The sequence below is a fragment of the Chlorocebus sabaeus genome, chromosome 9 (genome assembly GCF_047675955.1).
Source record: "Chlorocebus sabaeus isolate Y175 chromosome 9, mChlSab1.0.hap1, whole genome shotgun sequence".
NCBI lineage: Eukaryota > Metazoa > Chordata > Mammalia > Primates > Cercopithecidae > Chlorocebus > Chlorocebus sabaeus.
The window spans coordinates 96,496,899-96,521,052 of NC_132912.1; the positions used below are offsets into that span (position 1 = coordinate 96,496,899).

A 24,154-nucleotide genomic window follows, 5' to 3' on the forward strand; every position below is an offset into this window, starting at 1 on the left:
AATGAATATGACCCTTAGGTCTCTTGCATCTTTAGCTAACACTTATTAGGTTGACTCATATGGCATTGCCAATGTTAGGCTATTTTTTATCTACAAAAATGGCAATGCCATATGGTTCATCTTAAATAGTTTCTAGGATGTGACACATGCTTTACAAGGAGTAGGGCCTACAAAGATGAGTAAGATCTAGTCCCACCTTAGAGAAGCTCAGCCTAGCAAGAGAAATTGGACAAATATGTTCTCACTGAGGGCCTTTGTCCCCAAGTTATGTTCTCCTTTTGAATTACGCTATTCTTCACTGTACAATTCCTTCCATCCTTCCTTCTTTCTTTTCTTTGTTCCTTCCTTCCTTCTTTTATTCCTTCCCTCTTTCCTTTCTGTCTTTCAAGGAGAGATGGAGTAGGGAGGATCTGAAACCCAAATTTCCCTCTGCCGACTCAGTAAGTCAGGTTCATTTTCCATTATTTATGGCTTATTAATAAATCTGGCATTTGTCTGAGCCATTAGTTTCCTTTTTAAGACATTAGGCTTCAAAGTGCACTTTTCTCCACCTCAGATCAATCCTTCCCAATCAAGGCAAACATTTGAGCTGTGAGGAATTAGCACCTCACCCTCTAACCTGCATGCGCTGCAGGAAGAGGTTACAAAGCTTTCTCATATTCTTGGCTTCATCATAGTCTCCTGATGGCCCCATGAAAGAGACAGGGCAGTAGCACTATGTTCACAGACAAACGAGCAAGTGGAGGTACACCATGAGTTTAAGCTGCTCCCCAGTTACTAAGTGGTAAAGCCAGATAACTCCCACGGTCTTTGATGAGACGTCCAGTGCTATCTCCACTGTGTCAGTTAGAGCAGGACCAGATAGCTTTTACTGAGCTGGCTGGATCCTTCCATGGGACATGATTTGAGGAGGAAATATGACTGGAGAAGAAAGAAAAGATCCTGAAAACAGGAACCCTACCCACATACTTCATCTCAAAATGCAGATAGTTGGGATTAGACGTATACTTTCAGGTCCAGCTGGTTCCCACTCTGGCCAACATTAAAGCCACTCCCTTACCTGTGCATTTACATAAATTTAGTTCATGCCTAGAGGAACAACACACTTTCTCACCTTCTTATATAGAGATGTCAGTAGATTTCTCTTCTAAGAGACATTTACGGACAACTTAAAAGTTATTATAGGCCAGGCGCAGTGGCTCACATCTGTAATCCCAGCACTTTGGGAGGCTGAGACGGGCAGATCACGAGGTCAGGAGATCAAGACCATCCTGGCTAATATGGTGAAACCCCGTCTCTACTAAAAAAATACAAAAAATTAGCCAGCCGTGGTGGTGGGCGCCTGTAGTCCTAGTTACTCGGGAGGCTGAGGCGGGAGAATGACATGAACCCGGGAGGTGGAGCTTACAGTGAGCTAAGATAGCGCCATTACACTCCAGCCTGGTCAAAAGAGCGAGACTCCATCTCAAAGAAAAAACAAAAATAAAAATAAACAAATAAATAAAAATAAAAAAAGTTATTATATATACCTGGCTATCAGGCGAGATCCCCCCTTCCCTGCAAGTTAACTCTTAAAACCCTACAAATTAACCCTTAAAAAGAGAGAGAGACTTCTTAAAGTTAAGTCCTTTCAAAGCCTGTCAAATCCTGAGATTCTCAATTACTTTATTTTGAATCATTGTCCTAATGTTATGCATGTTTCACTTTAATGTTTGAATGGTTTGTATATTTTAGCAATCGTTTGTATAGTTAAATTTTTCTGGTGAATATATGTTATTTTGGTAATCAGGAAAACATGAATAAAAAATTAGTTTATGAATAAAAATTAGTTTATGGCCAATGATGACAAAGTCTTCAAACATTATGTATTAGCTTCTAGTAATACCCAAGAGTCTTTAGTAATGATTGCTTTGTGTGCCATGTAAGTGTCACTGTGGATAAGGCCCAGTGGAACCAGCATTGTTTGCATGCATATATATAAATATTTGGAGAAAATTATCATCAATCTATATGTATTGTAGAGTATCCAATGGTTGCTCAGCACTGAGGGGGTACAAAGAACTATATAACAGTCCCCAAACTCGGGATGCTTGCGTGTTCCCAATCAGTTGCACAGGATGCTTTGTTTTAGCCTTCACGTTGCTATGTATGTAAAGAGGTAGTGCAATGTAGCAGCTAAGAGGGTGATCTCTGCCACCAGACTGCCTGGGTTCAACTGTCTCTCTGCCAGCTCAATAGGTCAAGTTTATTTTCCATTATTTACTGCTTATTAATAAAGCTGGCATTTATCTGAACCATTGGTTTCCTTTTTAAGGCTTTAGGCTTCAAAGTGCACTTTTCTCCACCTCAGATCAATTCCTCGGCTTTGCACCTTAACAGCTGTGGAATTTGGGGCAGGCCATTTAGCTTCACTATGCTACAGACTGGGCATGTAAAATGGGGTTATAATAATAATCTTTTAAAATGGGATGAGGAATAACAAGGCAATTAAGAGTATTAGTGCCTAAAGTCTTGAGATTAAGTGAGTTAATATATGCAAAGTGCTTAGAACAGGGCCTGGTATGTAGTAAGCACCACTGTGTAGGAATACACTAAAATTCACTGCATAACCTCCATTAGTCCTGAATCAGGATTCTAAATGCTAGAGTGTATATCCCCTTTAAACACTTTCTATGAAATTAAAGTAACTGCACTTGCACCGCCGCAGGCTCAGAGAGACACAAACCCAAGCTGAGAATCTGCATTGCAGAGGGGCTGGATGCACCCCAGATGGCTGTGGGCGATGCTCTCTTAGCAGAAGAGCCCGGTGGCACTGAAACAAATGTGGTGTTTGAGCCAGTCTGGTTGCCTCAGAGAGAAGACTTTCCAGTGGCTTCCACAGTCATAATTGGAGGTTTTCTTGGGTAAACGATGAAAACACCAAAGGGCAGGAAATGGTCATCATTTCTGTCAAGAAGGAATGGCCATCTGCCTTTGAGAACACTTGACCTTACTCAGCCAGTTTCAAGGTAACTAGACGTTGAGCTGTGCAATATCTCAGTTGTTTTAAAGAATGTTTCTTAGGTAAACTGTGAATCAGGACCTAGAGAATGGTGGTTAGTTGAAGGCACACTTTAAAGAGCCTCCACATTGCCTTGGGATTTCTACCACAGTGGGGCTGTGGGGAGGGAGGGTCCTTCCTGAGGGGGTCCACACCAGCTGGTGGGGACTGCACTAGTCACTCATGGGGCTTTGAGCTTTCTCCCTCAGTGCCTTGGCACAGGGGACTTCAAAGGAGCATCCTCTGCTCTTTTCTTTGCCTAGATATGTAGGCTTCCATATGTACGCTTCCTCTCATCTACTCCAGCCTGCCTCATTCATTCATTCATTTAAAAGTGTCTATTAGACCATGAGTGGTGGCTCATGCTTGTAATCCCAGCACTTTGGGATGCCAAGGCGGGCAGATCACTTGAGGTCAGGAGTTCGAGACCAGACTGGCCAACATGGTGAAACTCCATCTCTACTAAAAACACATAAAGTAGCCAGGTATGGTGGTGCGTGCATGTAATCCCAGCTACTTAAGAGGCTGAGGCAGGAGAATTGCTTGAACCAGGGAGGCAGAAGTTGCAGTGGGCCAAGGTAGCGCCACTGCATTCCAGCCTGGGTGACAGAGTGAGACTCCATCTCAAAATAAATAAATACATAAATAAATAAAAGTATCTATTGAGGGCTTACTTTGTGCCAGGCACTATGCTAGACCTACAGATAATGGAAAGAGAACCATCCTTCCAGTGCTCATTGCAAAATTATCCTAGAAATAAAGGAACATTGAATAAATGTTTCCTCAAGTCTCTCACTGACTGTGTCTTCACCCTTGTCCCAATCAGCTCCACCCCACCCCAGTCGGATATTCTGGTGCGACCCAGTGCGATCTCCATCTCCTGGAAAAGCCTGTTGTCAAACACACTGACCCCTAAGTATGTGGCCTAAAGAATCACCTATCCTAGTGTCATCTATTAATTTTAAAGATGAAGCCATAAGCCTCTCAGTGAAAATGACAAAGATGTGATTTAAGAGCAAGAATAGAACTTGGAGATCGTTCTGACCCAGTGATCATTCACTTTATAGAAAAGGGAATGGCCAGAGCTCAAACTCAGATATCCACTTCCCTGTTCACCTCACCCCTGTACTCTGTGGCTGAGTTCTGGGTCCTAAAGTGAGTCTGACTGGCAAGGGGTCAGCTTCGGCCAACGCAGGAGCCTAGTACTCCTTAAACCATACCATATAGACAGTCTTTTTCCTGACAACTCTGGTGGCTACCTGGGACTCCTTGCCTCTCTGTCCTTCATGATTTTTCTTCCTCCTATTCCTAAGAATCAAGAATTCTTACATCTAGTATTAAAATTCAGCTCTGTTTAACCCTCACCCTTGGCTAACAGATATTTACAGAGGAAGGAGGGTCCCCTACCGCAATTCAGGGTGACACTCTCTCAGGTCATGACACTCTAGAGGTAAGAGAAGGACTAGACACCCTGGAGGGCAGGACTAGCAACATGGCTTTCCAGAATCCCTTGCTTTTGATGGGCTCTGCATTAATGGCCGGAAGAAAACATGACTAAATCTTAACAGTGGTTACTTCTCCTATGATAATTATTATTTCTCTCCTTTTTCAAAAAATAATTTTTGCACTTTCCAGTTTTTCTTGAAGCGAAGAAATAATTATTATTACATATATATGTGCATATGTAGTATGTGTATATATGTGTGTATGTGTATATGTGTATTAGTAAAAGTAAAAGATGGAACTTTTAAGAATACCAAGGCATAGGATTATCCTTACTAAGAGAGGCAGAAAGAATAGATGATCTCAGCTTCCTGAAGTGAATATTTTAAAGTGTTTAGATATTTAATATCACTGTTTAATGACTATAACAACAAAGAAAAAGATTAGTTTTGTGGTCTTAACACATAAGGTTTAAAAATTCACCTGCAGATACAGTTTTTCCTGGAATCCATTGCAAAGATATGAATATAAAAATATTAGTAACTACATGTGTTAATTCTCACAATAAGTGAAATTCATACCCTTTACTCAGTTTTGCAGATGTCAAAACAGAAACCCAGAGAGGTTAAATTAAGTTGGCTAAGGACACATTCCAAAGAGTGATGACGTTCAAATTTAATCCCTGGTGGATTTGGACGAAGTTGGCACTTAAACCATTACACTACACTAAGTGATGCAGGAAAGAATAGCTACAACCAGTTTTACAAACACATAGCACATATAGCAACGAGAGCTTCTGTTGAGGAAAAGTTAATAATAATATTAAGTCACTACTCTATGAAGCTGGGAGTGGGATGAAGGCAGAACTGCGAAAATTTTATCCAGGTATTTTGCTTTCTGGTAGCAAAACTCATTGCAGAGGTGGAATCTGAAGAATCAAATAATCCTAAAATAAACCCTAAAATAACCTTAACTCTAACCCACAAAGTGCTATCTCCGTCTCTCTAGTTGTTTAAATTCCCTGATAACCACCAGATCTCATGCTATTTACCCCATTTTTATGATTAAATGCTGAGGAGGTTTCAGGGAACGTCGCGTGACTTGCCCTTTTTTTTCCTGGTGCCCCTGGTCCCAGTGCCCTCAGCAGCTCTCTCCTGCAGTGAATCTCCCTGAAGCCCTCAGATGCCCATGATGATTTGTGGAGGCAACAGACCCTCATCACAGCTGACTTTAAGCTGGGGCAAAGAACCATAGCAGTGGCTTCAAGCCTGGACAGCCTTGTAGCCCCAATCTCCATAGAGGGTGAGGGCCTGAAACTGCATGGGAATTTTTTAGAAAACAGGCAGCTCCCTCCTGCAGGAGGTCTTGTGAAAGACATTTGCATGATCTGACCACTCAGGCCCCCGAGTTCAGGCTGTGACAGTAATTCCTAATCTAACCCTGTAGGTAGCTTTGGAAGTTGATGAATGCAGCCAAATGATTGATTTTGAATGACTGAACCCTCACTGGACAGAACCATATTTATGTACAAGTACTGAGTAACAGGATCCTTTCAAAAAGTCAACTCTATTCTTTGTTTCTTCTGATTATAAAATAATAATACATGCTTGATGATAAAAACGCACAACATAAATATGTATTTACATAGAAAAGTGAAAGATTCCAGTAACCATACGCCAAGATACGACCTCAATCAACAGTTTTTGTATCTTCTGATAGAGTTTTCTTTGTGTATCCACAGACATCTATCTGTCCTTCTTGCTCCAGAGAGATGACACTCTACACTTAGGTATCACTTCATATTAAATCATAGAGACCTACCTCATTTTAAAAATCTCCTACAAAATATTCCATGTTACATATGGACCATCGTTTATTTACACAATCCTTTATATATATCTTTTTTTTTTGAAACAGGGTCTCACTGTGTCACCCAGGCTGGAGTGCAGTGGTGCAATCATGGCTCATTGCAGCCTCAAGTTCTGAGCTCAAGCCATCCTCCCACCTCAGCCTCCCAGAGTAGCTAGGACCACAGGCACACACCACTCCCAGCTAATTTTTGTATTTTTTGCAGACACAGGATTTTGCCATGTTGCCCAGGCTGGCCTCGAACTCCTGACCTCAGGTGATCCACCCACTGCTGCCTCCCAAAGTCCTGGGATTACAGGCATGAGCCACCGCACCCTGGCAACCTGTTACATTTTTTGCAGAATAATTCTCAGGCTCTGTCAACATTGCTTTCCTAAGTCGTTCTCTGCCCAAATCCCACTGCCTGCTTTACTTTTATCCAAATGTACCCTGATGTCACTGGGACCTCCCAGAGACTTAGGGAAGCTGTCTGAACTCCAGCTCCCTGGCTTTGGGTGTCTGGAAGCCCCGCTCTCATGTCTGAATCTTACTTCCTCTTGATTCTGCTTCTCTTAGTGAATACAGGCAGCCTTCTCATGCCCATCACTCACCAAACCTAGACATGAAGCTTCATCCTTTCTCCTCTAAGAGCAGTCCATTGTGGGCAAGGATTTCATTGAATTTTTGGTAGCGAAGCAGCAAAGGGTTGACACTGGGTTCAGCGAATCCACCCACCATTTCTCCCTCTGACTCCCCTGCCTCCCCAACCCTTTGGTTCCCAAGGCAAGAGCCTCTGTCACAAGAAGTTGTCAGGAAATGTAATGCCTCATTCCACAGCCCATCGGGCCAGCCTGTCTTTCTCAGCCCCATCTCACAGTTTTGGTGAATTAGAAGCCCCCCATCTTGTCATGCAAAAATACTGCCTCTCCATTCCGGAAGTCCCGTAGCTCCCAGTCAGCAGCTCTGTTTTGCCATCTGTTCTGTGGTTATCTTGCACATGGATCATGTGAGCCTAAAGCTCTGCTCCTTTGGGCAGGAAGTAGAATTTCCAGATTCACCCATTGTTTAAAAGAATCCCACAGGGTAGGTGGCTTAAACCTGTAATCCCAGCACGTTGGGAGGAAGAGGCATGAGGATAGCTTGAGCCCAAGAGTTCAAGACAAGCCTGAGCAACATAGCAAGACCCTATCTCTACAAATAAAAAAAACTTAGTTGGGCATGGTGGCACACACCTGTTGTTCCAGCTACTGGAGAGGCAGAGCCCAGAGGATCACTTGAGCCAGGGAGGTTGAGGCTGCAGTGAGCTGTGATCGTGCCACTATATTCCAGCCTGGGCAACAAAGTGAGACCCTGTCTCAAAAAAAAAAAAAAAAAGAATTCCCCTCCGACAGTAAGACAAGCACAGTGCCTTTTCCTGTATAGCCCTATTGGCAGTAGTAATTCAGGATTTGATTGCTTAATCATTGCATGCCCACTGTCCTGTGACTCAACCTCCTCTAAATTTATGCCCTGCAGCCAGTTGCAGTTTTTGCCAGCTTCAGAGGAAGGGACATCCACTTAGAAGTTAGTATGATAACTTTAAGCCACACTGTGCCAGAAAATAAACTGAGACACATAACATGGGGAGTGACTCTGGACTAGTCCAAGACATAAGAAAATCTCTTCATTCAAACACCAGTCAGTAAGATGAATTATGGAGACATTCTCTTAAATAGTCCTCCTTAGTGGTATTTTGTTAATTTTGCTGTATGTGGACAGCCATAGCAGCTCATTCGTATGGTCTGTTTCTAAACGTTGTTTCTTGGACAATGTACATACAGAAGCCATTCTCCTCTTCTGATGCCAGCCACTCTACTGAGAGTAGTACAGATGCCTGCACCATCCTTGATTATCTAATTTTCTTTTTCCAATAATCTTATGAGATAAGGTATTATTATCTTCACTTAAAAATGAAACAACTGAATTTCCAAGAAGTTACATTACCAAAGTCACACAACCAGTAAATGCTGGAGTCAGGTTTCAAACGTAACTCAGAATCACTCCAAAAGCCATGCTCTTTGTCACAATTGGACCACCATTGAGAATGGAACGTTCTGACTCAGTTCCTATTCTTACATTCCAAGGTTCATTGAGAACCATTTTCCAAACTAGTAGTAATTTCTAAAACCCAGAAAAACAACGTAACTAACTTAAAAATAAGTTCTAAAAATCTTGAATGTTTGCACTTGAGAAATCTTATATTTAATTAGTGGAGGTAGAAGACATAGACTTTTGAGAATGTTTTAAAGGGAAGTCGAGAGAATTTTCAAGGGTATAGAGGCTAATGGTATGGGCTCTTTACTTTTAGTTTAGTTTTTTATTTTTATTGTGAAAAGAAAAACCTCTAAGAAAAGTTTATAACATGTGTATATATATATATGGTGCTGGTTAAAAACAGAAAATTACACTACCTGGTGACCTTCCCCAGTCATACAGCATTAGTACTGTGCTATATTTGTGTACTAGGGACACATTTCCCTTTCCTTGGCATTATCAGGACAATTTTTTACTCATTAACCTTGATTAGAATCATTCTAGTGATTTGTGGAAGAACAAATAGAAAGGGAAAAGGAAAATCATTCCTGTGATCACAGGAAAAGAACCAGAAGAAGGAGAAAGAGGGAGATGATTAAAGAGAATAGTTGGATAGGTATTTATAAGAAAACTTTTTTCTGAGGTGGAATGAATGGAGCTAGAAAGGAAAAGGCGGCATGGGCTTCGGAAAGGAGAAAGGATGTGCTGGGGAAGGGATAGTATTATTGGCACTATTATGTATTATATAACCCACTATTGGCACTGTGGGTTGCAGGTTTGACTGCTCTCCGGAGCAAGCGAGGAGGAAGGGGCAGCCCTGGTGGGAGGAGAGGGGGCATTTTGGAGATGGACACTCACCAGTTTGGTTAGTCATCATTTGGGAGATATCCCCTAGACTGAGTGTCCGAGAGTGTGACTCTCCCGTGTTCTGTTCTAAATGGAAAGATCAATGCCCAGGAATCGTTGTTGTTTTTAACCAACATAAAATGTTGTTTAAATATTGAGTACGCCTGTAATCCCAGCACTTTGGGAGGCCGAGGCAGGCAGATCACTGAAGCTCAGGAGTTCAAGACCTGCCTGGCCAACATGATGAAACCCTGTCTCTACTAAAAATATGACAATTAGCCGGGTGTGGTGGTGGGCACCTGTAATCCCAGCTATGGGGGGCTAAGGCAGGAAAATCACTTGAATCCAGGAGGCAGAGGTTTCAGTGAGCTGAGGTCACACCACTTCACTCCAGCCTGGGTGACAGAGCGAGACTCTTGTCTCAAGAAATAAAAATAAAAATAAATAAATACAGAGTGGGTGTTGAAGTGAACAGGTTAGGAACTGAAAGGACAACAGCAGGAATCTGAGTAGTATTTCAGAAGTAAAAAAAGGACCACAAGTCATTTAGTAGGCTGGAAATGACAAAAGAGACTCATAACTAAACTTTATCAGTAAATGCCTTTGTTTAATTTATCACTATAGTTTACATCACCTTTTTTTTTTTTTTTCCAGGAGCCTTGCAAACAACAATCTCCAGACACTCCCAAAAGATATTTTCAAAGGCCTGGATTCTTTAACAAATGTGTAAGAGGACCTAAGAAATCAATGAACAATTAATTAATTTGCAGTCATTAACAAGGAAGCCTGGTATTGATTACTAGAATTTTTAATTGGCTTTTAAATTAAAATTAGGATTTGTAAATCTGAATTTTAACTGGCTAAAAATTTAAATTTACATGGACTAACATTTGAGTCTTCTGTGGTATTTATCATTGGAAATTCTGAATATGTGGCACCCAGGCATTCCTTTGACAAAGTGTGTGTCTATATGGCAGGGAGCGATGGTAAGGGACTTTGACAGGGTGGGAAAAGACCTGGCTAGAAATTTCAAGATCCCTTTTTTCTCATGAGGTCCAGGAAATAGGGCTACAAAGGGAAAACATAAAGGAGTCTGGGAAACTGACAGAATAAAGATGAAAGGTTACACCCTTGGGTTGGTCAGTCAACAGAGAAATGGAGCAGGAAGTGGGGGAAGGGAGAAAAGTTTGCCTTTTTTCTCATTAGACTGAACAACAACTCTAAGCTTAATCCCCAGGAATTTGGCTTAAGCCCCAGGAAGGGAATGAACTTAATTATTTTTGACCCTTTTTCAAACAAAAGAGCTTTCAAACTTTGACTTTTAAGCCTCCGAGTGAAAGATCTTTGCAAGGAATTTGTACATTTTGCTGTAAGCAAAGCAAGTAATATATGCCTAAACCTCTCAAAAGCAATTCAGCTTCATTATTTGCCTTCCAGAACATTAGAAAGGTATTTAAATGTCATAAGGTGGAATACAGGAACAAATGAAAGGATATATGAAAACAAAAGCTTTTTTTAAAAAGTATTCAGGTACTTTGCTGTAGACTATATATTCAAAATAACTTTTCTCCAATAACAAACAAAAAGAAAATCTGAGTCAAGTACTTTTTTCCAAGCCCAGTATTTAACTTCAAATCAGTAGCCTAATGAAAAACTTTCTTTGTTCCTTACAGTATTTCCCCAGCCCCTCCTCCATGTCTATTACCCCAATTCCTGAATGATGGTTTAATTCCAGGAGAACGCCCAAATCAGGATTCTTCCAAGAGAGTCCTGGACAGACCATAGTTATCTTCTCTGGTTTACAGTAGCCTGAAAGGTTGCCACTCATTAGTGTGGGTCAGAGTTCTCCTGGGAGACTAGGTCAGTTCTGGGAGTGTCTTGGAAGTTAGAACACACTCCATGGGTGACGTGGGATGTAGCTCATTGGGGATCCTTTACCCCATTTTTGTGTCAGTCTATACCCTACACTAGTGAAAAACAAAACAAAAAAATATTGAAATTGGCTCAGTCTCTCCAGGGAATCCCAAGATGGGTTTAGCCTTTTGGACCTACTCTAATATGCCCAAATCAAGAATTATCTTAGAAGTACAAGGATCCATGCCAACTTGCCTTTTAGTGGATTTCTTGGCTTTCTTGAAAGTATCCTCTAAAAAACATTTTTAAATGTTTGGGCGTTTAAAAATTATTTATGTGCGGTGTGAAGAGTAGGCAGCACCTATCTTAAGAATTCTGTGTGACCAGGAAAGGAGGTGGAATTCCTGAACAGAAGCAATGCAAATACACAGAGAACTTGGTGAGTTGGGGTCATATGTGGAAATGTAAATGGTCTATGCTGTATAACTTATTACAGGCATGAGCGATTGTATGTCTGTGCTAACTTTGCTGTGTCAAAGTCATTTCCTATTTAAACTGAATTTGTAGACCACAGAAGAGGATCAGGATTAATTATGTCTGTGAGGAAGAAGAGAAGCAAACAGCTCACTTGATTTAATTAAATACATTACAATAATCACTACATTCTGTCCTTTAGACCTGTGCTGTCCAATAGGGTAGCCACCAGACATCTATGGTCACTGAGCACCTAAAATGTGCTTCTAGTACAACTGAGAGACTGAATTTTAAATTTTACTTAATTTTTTAACAGTTAAATTTAAATTTAAAAGCTGATTCTCAGCTCAATTATTGGAAAATGTTAAGTATGTTTGGAACAATTTGGGTATATACATCTTTTTTTTCAATTATGAATTTTATGACATCTAAATATAGATCACCTATTTCTGGTAAAATTTAGCATCTGAATTAAGATATATTATAGGTATAAAATACACACTGGACTTCAAAGACTTAGTATAAAAAAGGAATGTAAAATATCTCAATAATGTTTATATTGATGATGTGTCAAAATGATAATCTTTTGTATGTACTGGGTTAAATAAAACATATTATTAAAATGAATCATATCTGCTTCTTTTTACTTTTTTAATGTGGCTATAGAAAATTTTAAATTACATTTATGGTTCATATACTGTTTCTATTGACAGCACAGCCCTAGACTAAGCCACTTGGGGATCCAAGAGGGAGTAAGTGATGAGGTTCCATTGACTGGGTAGTCTTCAAGTGTGCATGGTGCTAGGTCTCTGAGCCCTAAGTGAGGGGTCAGTCAGGTTCCAGGCGGGTTATAGGGCAGGATGTAAAGCCGGGTAAGGTCATTCTGCACATGTTAATTGTTCATGTACAACTCTCTCCTGTGTGGGTAGGGCCCTTGTACAGCAAAAGCAGCTGAAGTTTGTCTTTCAGGGACCTGAGGGGTAATTCATTTAATTGTGACTGTAAACTGAAATGGCTAGTGGAATGGCTTGGCCACACCAATGCAACTGTTGAAGACATCTACTGTGAAGGCCCCCCAGAATACAAGAAGCGCAAAATCAACAGTCTCTCCTCCAAGGATTTCGATTGCATCATTACAGGTAATGTACTCATCATCATTCCACCTCATAAAATTAAAATAAGAGCTACCTTTTTTTTTCATATGCAGAAACTGATATTTTTTATATCTTAAAAACCAACTGAGCAATTTAATTTTTAAAAAATGATGAACCATTGACAATGCTTCATGCGTTTAAAAGAAAAGTAAAATGGCCATTTTACTATTCTCTGAAATACATGTATTTCTTATGAATATTTGAGATCCAGCCAAGGAAAGAGGTATTAGCTCACAGTTATTTATCATTTCCTCTTTTTGCAGAATTTGCAAAATCTCAAGACCTGCCTTATCAATCATTGTCCATAGACACTTTTTCTTATTTGAATGATGAGTATGTAGTCATCGCTCAGCCTTTTACTGGAAAATGCATTTTCCTTGAATGGGACCATGTGGAAAAGACCTTCCGGAATTATGACAACATTACAGGTATGAAAAGCCTAATAATATTTTGAGTGGGAAGTTAAATTACTTTAGCCAAGGGCAACAAGGAAAGAGGAGTGGTATAGGGGAATGCTTTAGCAGACCTAACGTCATTTGAATTCCAACTCTACCATTTGCTAAATGACCTGGGATTGTTCTCTAAGCCATAATTTCCCCACTTGTAAAATGAGAATAATATTAATACTTAACTCACAGGGTTGTTAATAAGATCATGTGAACACATATTCAAGAAACTTAGCATAGGGTCTAGTATAATACATAAACAGTAAATATTTGATTATTTTTCTTCAAAGAAAAGTATTGGATGGTGAATCAGGAGTTCTAGTCCAGGTTCTGCCACAGTCTCTTTGGGCGAGCCGCTCATACTCACAGATACCCCCAACCCCTTTTTCTTAACTACAAGATAAGAAGGTAATTTTAGATCACTAAGTCTCAAACTTTGTTACACAAACGTTTCTTCTACAAAATGTTAATGTATGCCTTGTAACAAAAAGGATTTTGTGGTTCAATAAACTCATGAACCATATCTTGGTCTTGTAGATTCATAATACATACATCTGTGAATCCAAGAAGTCCTGCAGTGAGGAAATTTTTCCCGTATTTTTCACCCTTAATTTGGTCATGGAATCTAATTCTTTCTTTTTTTTTTTTTTTTTTGAGACGGAGTCTCACTCTGTTGCCCAGGCTGGAGTGCAGTGGCATGATCTGGGGTCACTGCAACCTCAGCCTCCTGGGTTCAAGCAATTCTTGTCCTTCAGCCTCCCAAGTAGCTGGGACTACAGGCGTGCGCCACCATGCCCCGATAATTTTTGTAGTTTTAGTAGAGATGGAGTTTTGCCAAGTTGGTCAGGCTGGTTTCAAACTCCTGGCCTCAAGTGATCCACCTGCTTCGGCCTCCCAAAGGTCTGGGATTACAGGAGTGAAGCACCTTGCCTGGCCTTACTTAGCTGATCTCTTAAGTCTCTTTCCCATTTTAATAATTTTTAAAATTATAAGTCATTAGTTAGAACATAGGGCTTCCTCTACAATTTTTAATATCAGCTTTAGCTTCTAATACCATTAAATCTGCTCTCAAGAGCACTCACACCTCCCTATAAAAGGTAAGCCTTTAGATAAGGCATGGAGGGTCATGAGAGATTTTACTGGTAGCCATCATCCTCATTGCTCAAAGGACCAAGACAGGTCTGGGGCTTGCTCAAGGCTGGGGTTACTTAAATAAAGGGATCCCTTCCAAACTGAGACCATTTTATAATCTAAAAGAAACTCCTTTCTTTTAGAATCCTCCTTTCTGAAGGAAGAAGGTCATGTTTCCCTAGTCCCCCATAAGTTTTCCAGTAGACTATAGCAGGGTTTTGTGCAGTCAAAACCAGGCTCTTCTTACTTGTGTATGGTTCATCAATTTCTTTGAATGGCTCTTTAGATGAGCACTTACAAGAGAAATAAATCATACATCTGCAAAATTTCAGAGGGCCCCTCAGAGCTCATCTTGTCTAGGATGATGTCTTAGTCCCTTCTTGCTGCTGTAACAAAAAATACCTTGACTGGGTCATTTATAAGAACAGAAATTTATTTCTCATACTTCTGGAGGTTGGAAACTCCATGATCAAGGCACCAGGAGATTTAGGGTCTGGTGAGGGTTCACTCTCTGCTTCAAAGACGGTGCCTTCTCTATGTCCTAACATGGCAGAAGGGCAAAAAAAGATCTAACAGACTTGTTCAAGCCCTTTTCCAAGGGCACTAATTCCATTCATGAGTGTGGAGTCCTCATGATCTAATCACCTCCTAGACACCCCACTTCTTAACACTATTACACTGGGGATTAAACTACAACATAAATTTTGGAGGGACACAAACATTCCAACCATAGCAGATGACAGATATGTGTCCCATGCTCAGTCATTATCCATTCCTTCACTCTAGACAGGCATCACTAATCTATCATGGTAATCGTTCATGTAGAGTGCAGACACGGCCACAGAATCCTTCTCAACACAGTTCCCCAGGCAATCACAGTCAATGAGCCAATCAGTATTGGTACGTGTTGGAATCTGGTGGCCATCCTTAATCTAGTCTAAAGTCTCATTGTACAGAAAAGAAAACTGAGCCTCAGAGAAGTTAAATGATTTTCTTAAGATCATACAATCAGTTTAGCCCTGAAAAGAATCACAAAGAAAACTACCTTGCCTATGGATGAAGCCAATTAGTAGAAAGAGTTAATGTAGAACTTTCTGCCCCGCACTAGAGCTGTAGTTAGAAGAGGCCTAAAGCCCAGATTTGCCCAGCTGTCTCTGGATTTTCTAGAGCCAAACTCCTTCTGTGAGATCAGAATCTCACAGGTCAGATAAGTGTCAAACTCTTCCCCAAAGGATATCAAGCTAGGCCACTGACAGATCCCACATCATTTTCTGTGATTTCCCAAAATAACTTTCAGGAGCATTGCCCATGGCTGCCCCCATCTTTCGATTTTCTTAAACATTCCTCTTCCTTCTCTTCACTCCTGCCACCAGTGACCTAAAGCTCCAGAAAAGTGAAAGGTGGCATCTCCTTTCTTTGCAGGGGAAAGGCGAGTTATTCTAGAGCAGGAAGCAGTTCAGACTTAGAGCAAAACAATTACAGTAGAGCCATGGGCTACCCAGACCACAATGCTAGCCTTTGGTTACCTAAGATCTTAGATAACCCAAATTTGAAGTCCTGGAATAGCTAACTTGTCCCCAGCTTGGGTTAAAAGCATAGACACGCTGGTAGGCCTGACTTTGAATCCCCAACTCTGCCTTCTGCTACCAAAACAGCCTCTCTGAGCTTCAGTTTACTCATGTGGAAAAAGAGATACTATTTATCTCTTAAGATTGTTGGGAAAATTAATGAGGTAAATTGAGAAAGCACATAATAGATGCTCAGTAAACAGTAGTTTTCATTAGAATTATGATTAACTCATAATATGTCAGGGAAAGTAATGCTTTCTTTCTGCAAGAAATAAGAGAACACTCGGGCCATAGCTGTGTGTCCTGAACGTCTAGAGCAGGCTGGATATGATGTTAACAACTTAATTGTTGGTAACAAGGCCCCACGAGGCACAAAGGCACAGAACTTCAGGACACTGCTGCCATTGGGCTTTGGAGACCAGCCTTGCCTAATCAACCAAGGAGATCTCTTGTTTCAGGCTGATTTGGGTGGAAGTTGTATGGCCCCAGCCTGCATGTTTACATGTTCCAAAAGAAGATGGCCACACAACTAACCTCTCCTTTGTCTTTTCCCAGGCACATCCACTGTAGTATGCAAGCCTATAGTCATTGAAACTCAGCTCTATGTTATTGTGGCCCAGCTGTTTGGTGGCTCTCACATCTATAAGCGAGACAGTTTTGCAAATAAATTCATAAAAATCCAGGATATTGAAATTCTCAAAATCCGAAAACCCAATGACATTGAAACATTCAAGATTGAAAACAACTGGTACTTTGTTGTTGCTGACAGTTCAAAAGCTGGTTTTACTACCATTTACAAATGGAACGGAAACGGATTCTACTCCCATCAATCCTTACACGCGTGGTACAGGGACACTGATGTGGAATATCTAGAAATAGTCAGAACACCTCAGACACTCAGAACGCCTCATTTAATTCTGTCCAGTAGTTCCCAGCGTCCTGTAATTTATCAGTGGAACAAAGCAACACAATTATTCACCAACCAAACTGACATTCCTAACATGGAGGATGTGTACGCAGTGAAGCACTTCTCAGTGAAAGGGGACGTGTACATTTGCTTGACAAGATTCATTGGTGATTCCAAAGTCATGAAATGGGGAGGCTCCTCGTTCCAGGATATTCAGAGGATGCCGTCGCGAGGATCCATGGTGTTCCAGCCTCTTCAGATAAATAATTACCAATATGCAATTCTTGGAAGTGATTACTCCTTTACTCAAGTGTATAACTGGGATGCAGAAAAAGCCAAATTTGTGAAATTTCAGGAATTAAATGTTCAGGCACCAAGATCATTCACACATGTGTCCATTAATAAGCGTAATTTTCTTTTTGCTTCCAGTTTTAAGGGAAATACACAGATTTACAAACATGTCATAGTTGACTTAAGCGCATGAGACACCAAATTCTGTGGCTGCCATCAGAAATTTTCTACAGTACATGACCTGGATGAACTCAATGCATGATGACTCTTCTTATTACACTTGCAAATGAATGCCTTTCAAACATTGAGACTGCTAGAACCAAGCACTACCAGTATCTCCATCCTTAACTGTCCAGTCCAGTGACGTGGGAAGTTACCTTTTATAAGACAAAATTTAATTGTGTAACTGTTCTTTGCAGTGAAGATGTGTAAATAAGCGTTTAATGGTATCTGTTACTCCAAAAAGAAATATTAATATGTACTTTTCCATTTATTTATTCATGTGTTCAGAAACAACTGCCAAATAAAATGTTTACATTTTCTTTCATATCCCAAAGGTAATTATTTACAGGAGCTGTTTTATTCTTCTTGTTGGTTTGTTGAAGAAATAGTTTTATATAATAGCTTTGTATTTGGATCAAGGATTTACAGTGTGAAGAATGAGTGAAGATAAAATTATGGGTAATCTGATATTGATTACCCATAATTTATGACTAGGTTTATATGTGGCTGGATCAGATGATTTTGAACATTCAAAGGTATTTCCAAAGGTCATGGCCTTTCGGGATAATTTGAGGTGAAATGGTGACAAATTAAAAGAAAGGTAGAGAAATTTGCCTACTACAAGAGGACTGATTTGAAATTAGTGACAACAAGACCCGTCCTTTCCTGACTGATAGCCCCAGCTAAAATCATCACTCAGACAACTTCTAGGAGAAAGTAAAATCAAGAATTAGGATCTCAATACTCTATTTAGGGTCTTCCTAAACATCTGACAGCTGATAGAGATTGTAACCTTACAGCGTTTGCCTCAAATGTACCTGTCATGAAGGCCTCTTAATCTGACCAAGGATGCTTCACTTCTAGATACAATTTTGATTTGTTATTTACCTGCTGCAGAGTGCCCAAAAGGCTCATATCTGATTTTCTAAATTTCTGCTTCTGGATCACATGGGTCATTAGCACAATGCCTGTGATACAGTAGGCTCTCAAAAAATGTGTCCTCCTGTTATAATATCATAATAAACTTTCTGAGGCCTTTTGACCTAATTATTGCCTACCTCCTAAGAATGGGGTATTGTTCAGCAGGGGTGGGGGACTGAGGCAGAATAGGGCATGGACCTTGCCCTCTGAGGCCTTAGAAGACTAACTGGGGTGTTACAACACAAAAAACCTACAGAGCAAGCAGTGAGTGCCAAGTACCTTCTAAACATTCCAGATTATAAGTATCCTGGGAGTATCAAGATGACTTTCTGGAAGTCTAGGTTCTTGTTTGAACTTAAAGGGAAGATGTAATTTCAAAGGGGGATCATGGCAGAGAAGATATTCCTGGCACGAACTGGTTCTGTGTGCTGCCTTCACAGAGGCGGTCAGAGCTTGCTCCTGCTCATTGTTTGCTGGACTCTTTTGCCATGTAAGTGTGGTCGGGAAGGGCAGACAGCAGCCCCTGGCACACGGTGCATATCTGGAAGACTTGAGGCATCAAAGGTACATACATACTTAACATAGTTTCTGTGAAGCAGTTCCCTGGAGAGTTATGCACAGGAATCAGATTCCCATATGGGAAAGATAATAACTCTGACATCAGGATTATGGGAGAGAAGAATACCTCACTCCCAAACTGGCCTTTGAATGTCTTATTTTTTTCAGTTCCCTTTTCCTGTAAGCAGCATCATACGCTATTGGAGAACACCTGCTCTGTACAGGCTAGGTTGAACTCCAGCTCTGCCATGTACTGGCCTTGTCCACAGGCCAGTTGCTTAGCCCCTCTGAGCCTCAGTTTCTTTCCATGTAAAGAGGGACAATAATGCCTACTTCCAAAGATAATGGAAGGATTAAATGAGACAGTACATGCACGGCGGATTTTATTTCCCAGATATGACCACACCAATAGCTGCCATCCCATGTGCTCTGTGACAGCCTTTCCCCCATCCCCTCAAGAGGCAGTACCTAGTTCACCTACTCTTAAACATGAATGAATTTATGACTTGCTCGTAATAGAATGTGGTGGGAATCATATAGTTGATTTCTGAGGCTAGGTCATAAAAATGATGAAGCTTCTCTCCTACCTTGTAAACTGGGACACTTGATTTTGGAGCTGTGAGCAGCCACCTTCAAAAGTCCTACTAGCCTGAGGCTACCGTTCTGTGATGAAGCCCAGCCCCCATGGAGAAACCACACATAGGTGCCTTGGTCAACAGACCCAGCCAAGGCCATCCTCAGCCACCGGTTCTGTGAGTGAAGATGCCTCTGGGTGATCCCAGCCCCAGCTGACAAGTCACTACCAGACTTCAGATCTTCCCAGCAGAGGCTCCAGACATTGCAGAGCAGAGACAAGCCATCCCCACTGTGTCCTGTGCAAATGCCTGACCCACGGACTCTATGAGCATAATAAAATGGCTTAAATTGTTTTAAATGGCTAAGTTTTTGGGTGATTTGTTACACAACAGCAGTAGAATACTTAACATGGAACTGGCACAACTAAGCACTTACCGAGTGATAGTTATTGCTAACAGGCACCCCACACTCAGAATATTGCATACTTTGGGATCATGCTCTACCTTATTATCTTAATGTAATTCTCCATCATTTAATTTTTTAGAGAATAACTCCTTTTTTTTTTTTTTAATTTTGAGATGGAGTCTTGCTCAGTCCAGGAAGATGGACTGAGATGAATAACTCCTTTTTTTTTTTTAATTTTGAGATGGAGTCTTCACTCCAGGCTGGAGTGAAGTGGCGCCATCTCGACTCACTGCAACCTCCGCCTCCCAGGTTCAAGCGATTCTCCTGCCTCAGCCTCCCAAGTAGCTGGTATTACAGGCACCTGCTGCCACACTCAGCCTTTTTTTTTTTTTTTTTTTTTTTTTTGTATTTTTAGTAGAGATGGAGTTTTGCCATGTTGGTCAGGCTGGTCTTGAACTCCTGACCTCAGGTGATCCACTACCTTGGCCCCCCAAAGTGCTGGGATTACAGACATAAGCCACCACGTCCAGCTGAGAATAGCTCCTTTTAAAAAATACATTATCAGTGTTCTTTGTGCCAGGCATTGTGCTGAATTCAGGAATGCAGAGATTGAAAGACCCAGATTCTGCCCTATTTGTTTTTATTTTTTAATTTTCGGGTCCTGCTGTGTTGCCCAGGCGGTAATGTTGTGGTGCAATCGTAGCTCACTACAGCCTTAAACTCCTGGGCTAAGGGGTCCAGCTGCATAACTGAGATTGCAGGCATGTACCACCACACTCAGCTAATTTTTAAAACTGTTGTAGAGACAGGGTCTTGCTATGTTGCCCAGGTTAATCTCAACTCCTGGCCTCAAGAAATTCTCCCACCTTAGCCTCCCAAAGTGCTGATATTATAGGTGTGAGCCAAAGCACCCAGCCAGCCCTTCTTGTTTTCAGAAAAGCACTGACTGTTGAAGCTAGCAAACTGACTCTCTAATTTACCTTAAAGCTGGTGACCCAGAGGTGTATGTGAAGTAAGCTAGCTGAATTAGGACCATGTTCCAACCTGACACTCAGCCCAGTCCTTTCTCCATCACGTGGTGCCACTTTTCAAATATTCACTATCTGATTAGAACTTGGCATGTAGATGGGAAGATTGATGAGGGGTAAGGAGAAGTCCAAGAAAATTAATTCAAGAAAGACTGAGGAGGAGGACATGGGTAGGGTTCACCTTTGCAGGAAATGACTAGCCTTTTCTGAGAGTTGTCCCCTCTCCCTGTACCCTTCATCTACCCTATACTATTTAATTCTGTCCCCTCTGCAGCCACAGAAGGTTGCGCGTGTAATGCGTTCCCAATGTTCACCTGAAATGAACTCCAGGTGTTCGTCCTAGATGCTGGGCTGAGCTCAGCCTGAGCAAAGCTGCACACAGGGAGCACTGGTCTTTGAATGGGAGTTCAAAGAGAAAGAACTTTAAGAGAGTTCTGTCTCCTGGATATTTGGAATTAGGACAGCAAAGGCTGAGCCAATTTGCCACAAGCACAGGATCTGTAAGGAGATGAGCCTAAATCAGGCTCCTTAGAGGCAGAGGGATTGATTGAGGGAGCGCTCTCAGGCTACACCTGAAGGGAGTGAGAGGAGCAGCGTGGGACAGGGGAAGATGCTACGCAAAGACAGGAAAAGACAGGCTACACCTGATCCTAGGGGGCTGTCCAGAGTGTGAATTGTACCACGGAGTGTGTCCTGCCTTGAGGCAAGGAGGATGGACTTTTGCACACCCCCACCCATCTGACAGTCATTGGCCAAGGAGTATGAGGCAAAACCTTTTGGGCATCTCCAGGAGAGAAGCTTCCAGTTGGTAAAGGATAGTCCTCCAGAGAAGGGTACACATATGAGCTGTTATTAACTGACACCCACAGCAGCTGCAAGATGAGGACATCAGCCCAGTAAAGGCATCAGGGTGAGATACCGACAGCATATACCACAGTGATGGTGACTGGGGAGCTGAAGACACCATTTGGGGGCAGCCATGATGGTCCATGTACCAGAAGAGCTGAGGAAATTGGTCAGAAAGTGAGAAGAGAATGACATGAGAGCTCAGAAAGGAGCCGAGGTGAGAAACTCCACAGTATGAGGGAGAGCAAGAGAGAGAATAGAGAGAAGAAAGAAGATAGAAAAAGGGTGAGAAAAAGAGCGAGGAAAAGAGGGGAACAAGGGAGAGCAAAAAGGAAGAGGAAGTGGGGAGGGAGGGATGGTGAGAGGAAGATGGGGAGGTACAGTGTTCCTGGTTGGGTTATCTGGTAACCAAACTCTGAGAAGTTACTGTACAGACATTAATTAAGGAGTCCTCTTGAGGTCATCACCTGGGAAGGAGAAAATGGAAATAGGATTGGGTGGAGGGAGGCACTGAACTGTGACAAAATTCTAATAAAAGCCTCAGGCAACCTGGTAGCTGCTCTAACTTGAGACAGCTGAGCTGGGATGTCCCTTCTCAGTTGTCTCAAGTTAGAGCAAGGACCAGGTCTTTATATGTAGGCAGTATCCATGCTGGTTAGCCATTGGATGCAGCTCCCTGCCCTTGAATTCCTCAAGGGATGATATGGTTTGGCTGTGTCCCCACCCAGATCTCATCTTGAATTGTAGCTCCCACAATTCCCGTGTGTTGTGGGCGGGACCATGTGGGAGGTAATTGAATCATGGGGGCGGGTCTTTCCCATGCTGTTCTCATGATAGTGAATAGACCTCACGAGATCTGATGGTTTTTATCAAGGCGAGTTCCCCTGCACAAGCTCTCTCTTGCCCCTTGCTCTAACGCCATAATTCTGAGGCCTCCCCAGCCATCTGAAACTGTAAGTCCATTAAACCTCAGTTTCTTTATAAATTACCCAGTCTCAGGTATGTCTTTATTAGCAGCGTAAAAGTGGACTAATACAGGGACTTCTATAACCTTCTAACAACAACCCATGCACATATACATTTTGTTTTGTTTCAGCTTAGTTTGAATGGATTTCTGTGCTTGTCCCAATATTATCTCCAACTAATCAAAATGTTTAGGCATAATTTACTGTAATGTAGATATGATTGGTAAGTACTAGATATTTCCATCCTTTTTCTTTCCACAGTTCAGAATGTATAATTTCTATTGCTCTATCTTCAAGTTCATTTTCAATCTCAAATGTCTTCAAAACATAATATTATTTCAATCAGATTAATGCTTCTAAACTTTTATGTAAAAATTCCAATGTATGAAAAGTTTTGAACCATCAAAATTTTAAAATTTCCAGTGTATTTTGGACCAATGTATTGTGAACCAATCTTTTTGGAAGTTAAAAAGGAGTTACTAGAAAAACGATCACACACTTGGTTGCTGTGGCAATGTCTCAAGTTCTGTACTTATCCCAAACTGATTCCAAACTCTCCCTGGACTGGCATTGGTCCCAGGACCACATCTATAGGTAACTGAAACAACTATAGCTCAACTCACTCAACTCGGCTCTTATCATACATATCAATCAGAATGTGGGATATAAGGCATTTTAATATGATTTCTATCAACAGCATCAGGGCCTCCAGGGACACTACATTTCAAGAAGACCTAAGATGGCCCTAGAAAGTCCTGAAGGTGGAGTTCAAGATCTGGCCTGCTGTTTCTCCCACTCCTGCATCCTCTACCTTGCCCACACTCCAGTTACCCACACAATTTGCCAAACTCTGTTAATCTAAGCACTGACATGCTTCAGCAGCTCCAACCACCCACAATGCCCTTTCCCCACTTTTCTACCTTTTGAAATCTTAGTCCTTCTCATCCAATCAGTTAGGTGTGATTTCTCCTTCCTCTGGGTTTCTTGGCCCATTGCTTTGTACCATAAGCAAGGCTCATGTTTCACTCGACCTTGCATTATGGTTAGCTGTCAATATATCCATCTCTCCCACCAGGTTACACGTCTCTCAGGTCAGGACTGTGTCTTAGAAACCTGTGATTCTTCCATCCATCCCACCCCTAAGTTCCTAGAACGGTCCTACTTTTTGAAAAGGGTCCAAAAACTTGGTGGAAATCAACTCACTTAAGCCCAGAAGCTCCAGTGCTTCTGTCTGCATCTCTGACAAGCAGCCACATCCCCTGTGGTGAGTTCCCAGCTCCACAAAAAATCCTGGCCATGGATTGCCCCCAAAAGAATAGGATTTGACAGTCTGCCAGCTCCCCACCAGTAACCAGGGTAGGCTTGAAGGTGAAAGGGACACAATTTATTTCCTGAGTGAATCCTTATTAAACACACACACTGCAGACCTACCTATGGTTCACAAAACTGAAGGATGGGAACTGACTTAATTAAGCCAGGGGAGTAAAAGGGCAAGAAGCTTGACACTAGCACTTTCAGAAAGTCTATGCCCTTTGAAATGTTTATCCCCAGAGAGGAG

The 24,154-nt window shown here is 41.5% G+C and overlaps 1 protein-coding gene across 2 annotated transcripts in view; it reads left to right on the forward strand.

The window, feature by feature from the left end:
* Positions 1–17,622, forward strand: part of LGI1 (leucine rich glioma inactivated 1) — a 39,798-nt gene extending 22,176 nt beyond the window's left edge. For both annotated transcript variants that reach the window (XM_007963600.3, XM_007963599.3), the window contains 4 exons: positions 9,905–9,976; positions 12,548–12,717; positions 12,996–13,160; positions 16,433–17,622. In XM_007963600.3, the coding sequence (XP_007961791.1) occupies positions 9,905–9,976; positions 12,548–12,717; positions 12,996–13,160; positions 16,433–17,268 (1,243 nt within the window). In that variant the 3' untranslated portion in view covers positions 17,269–17,622. The remainder of the gene's footprint in view (positions 1–9,904; positions 9,977–12,547; positions 12,718–12,995; positions 13,161–16,432) is intronic.
* Positions 17,623–24,154: the final 6,532 nt, after the last annotated feature.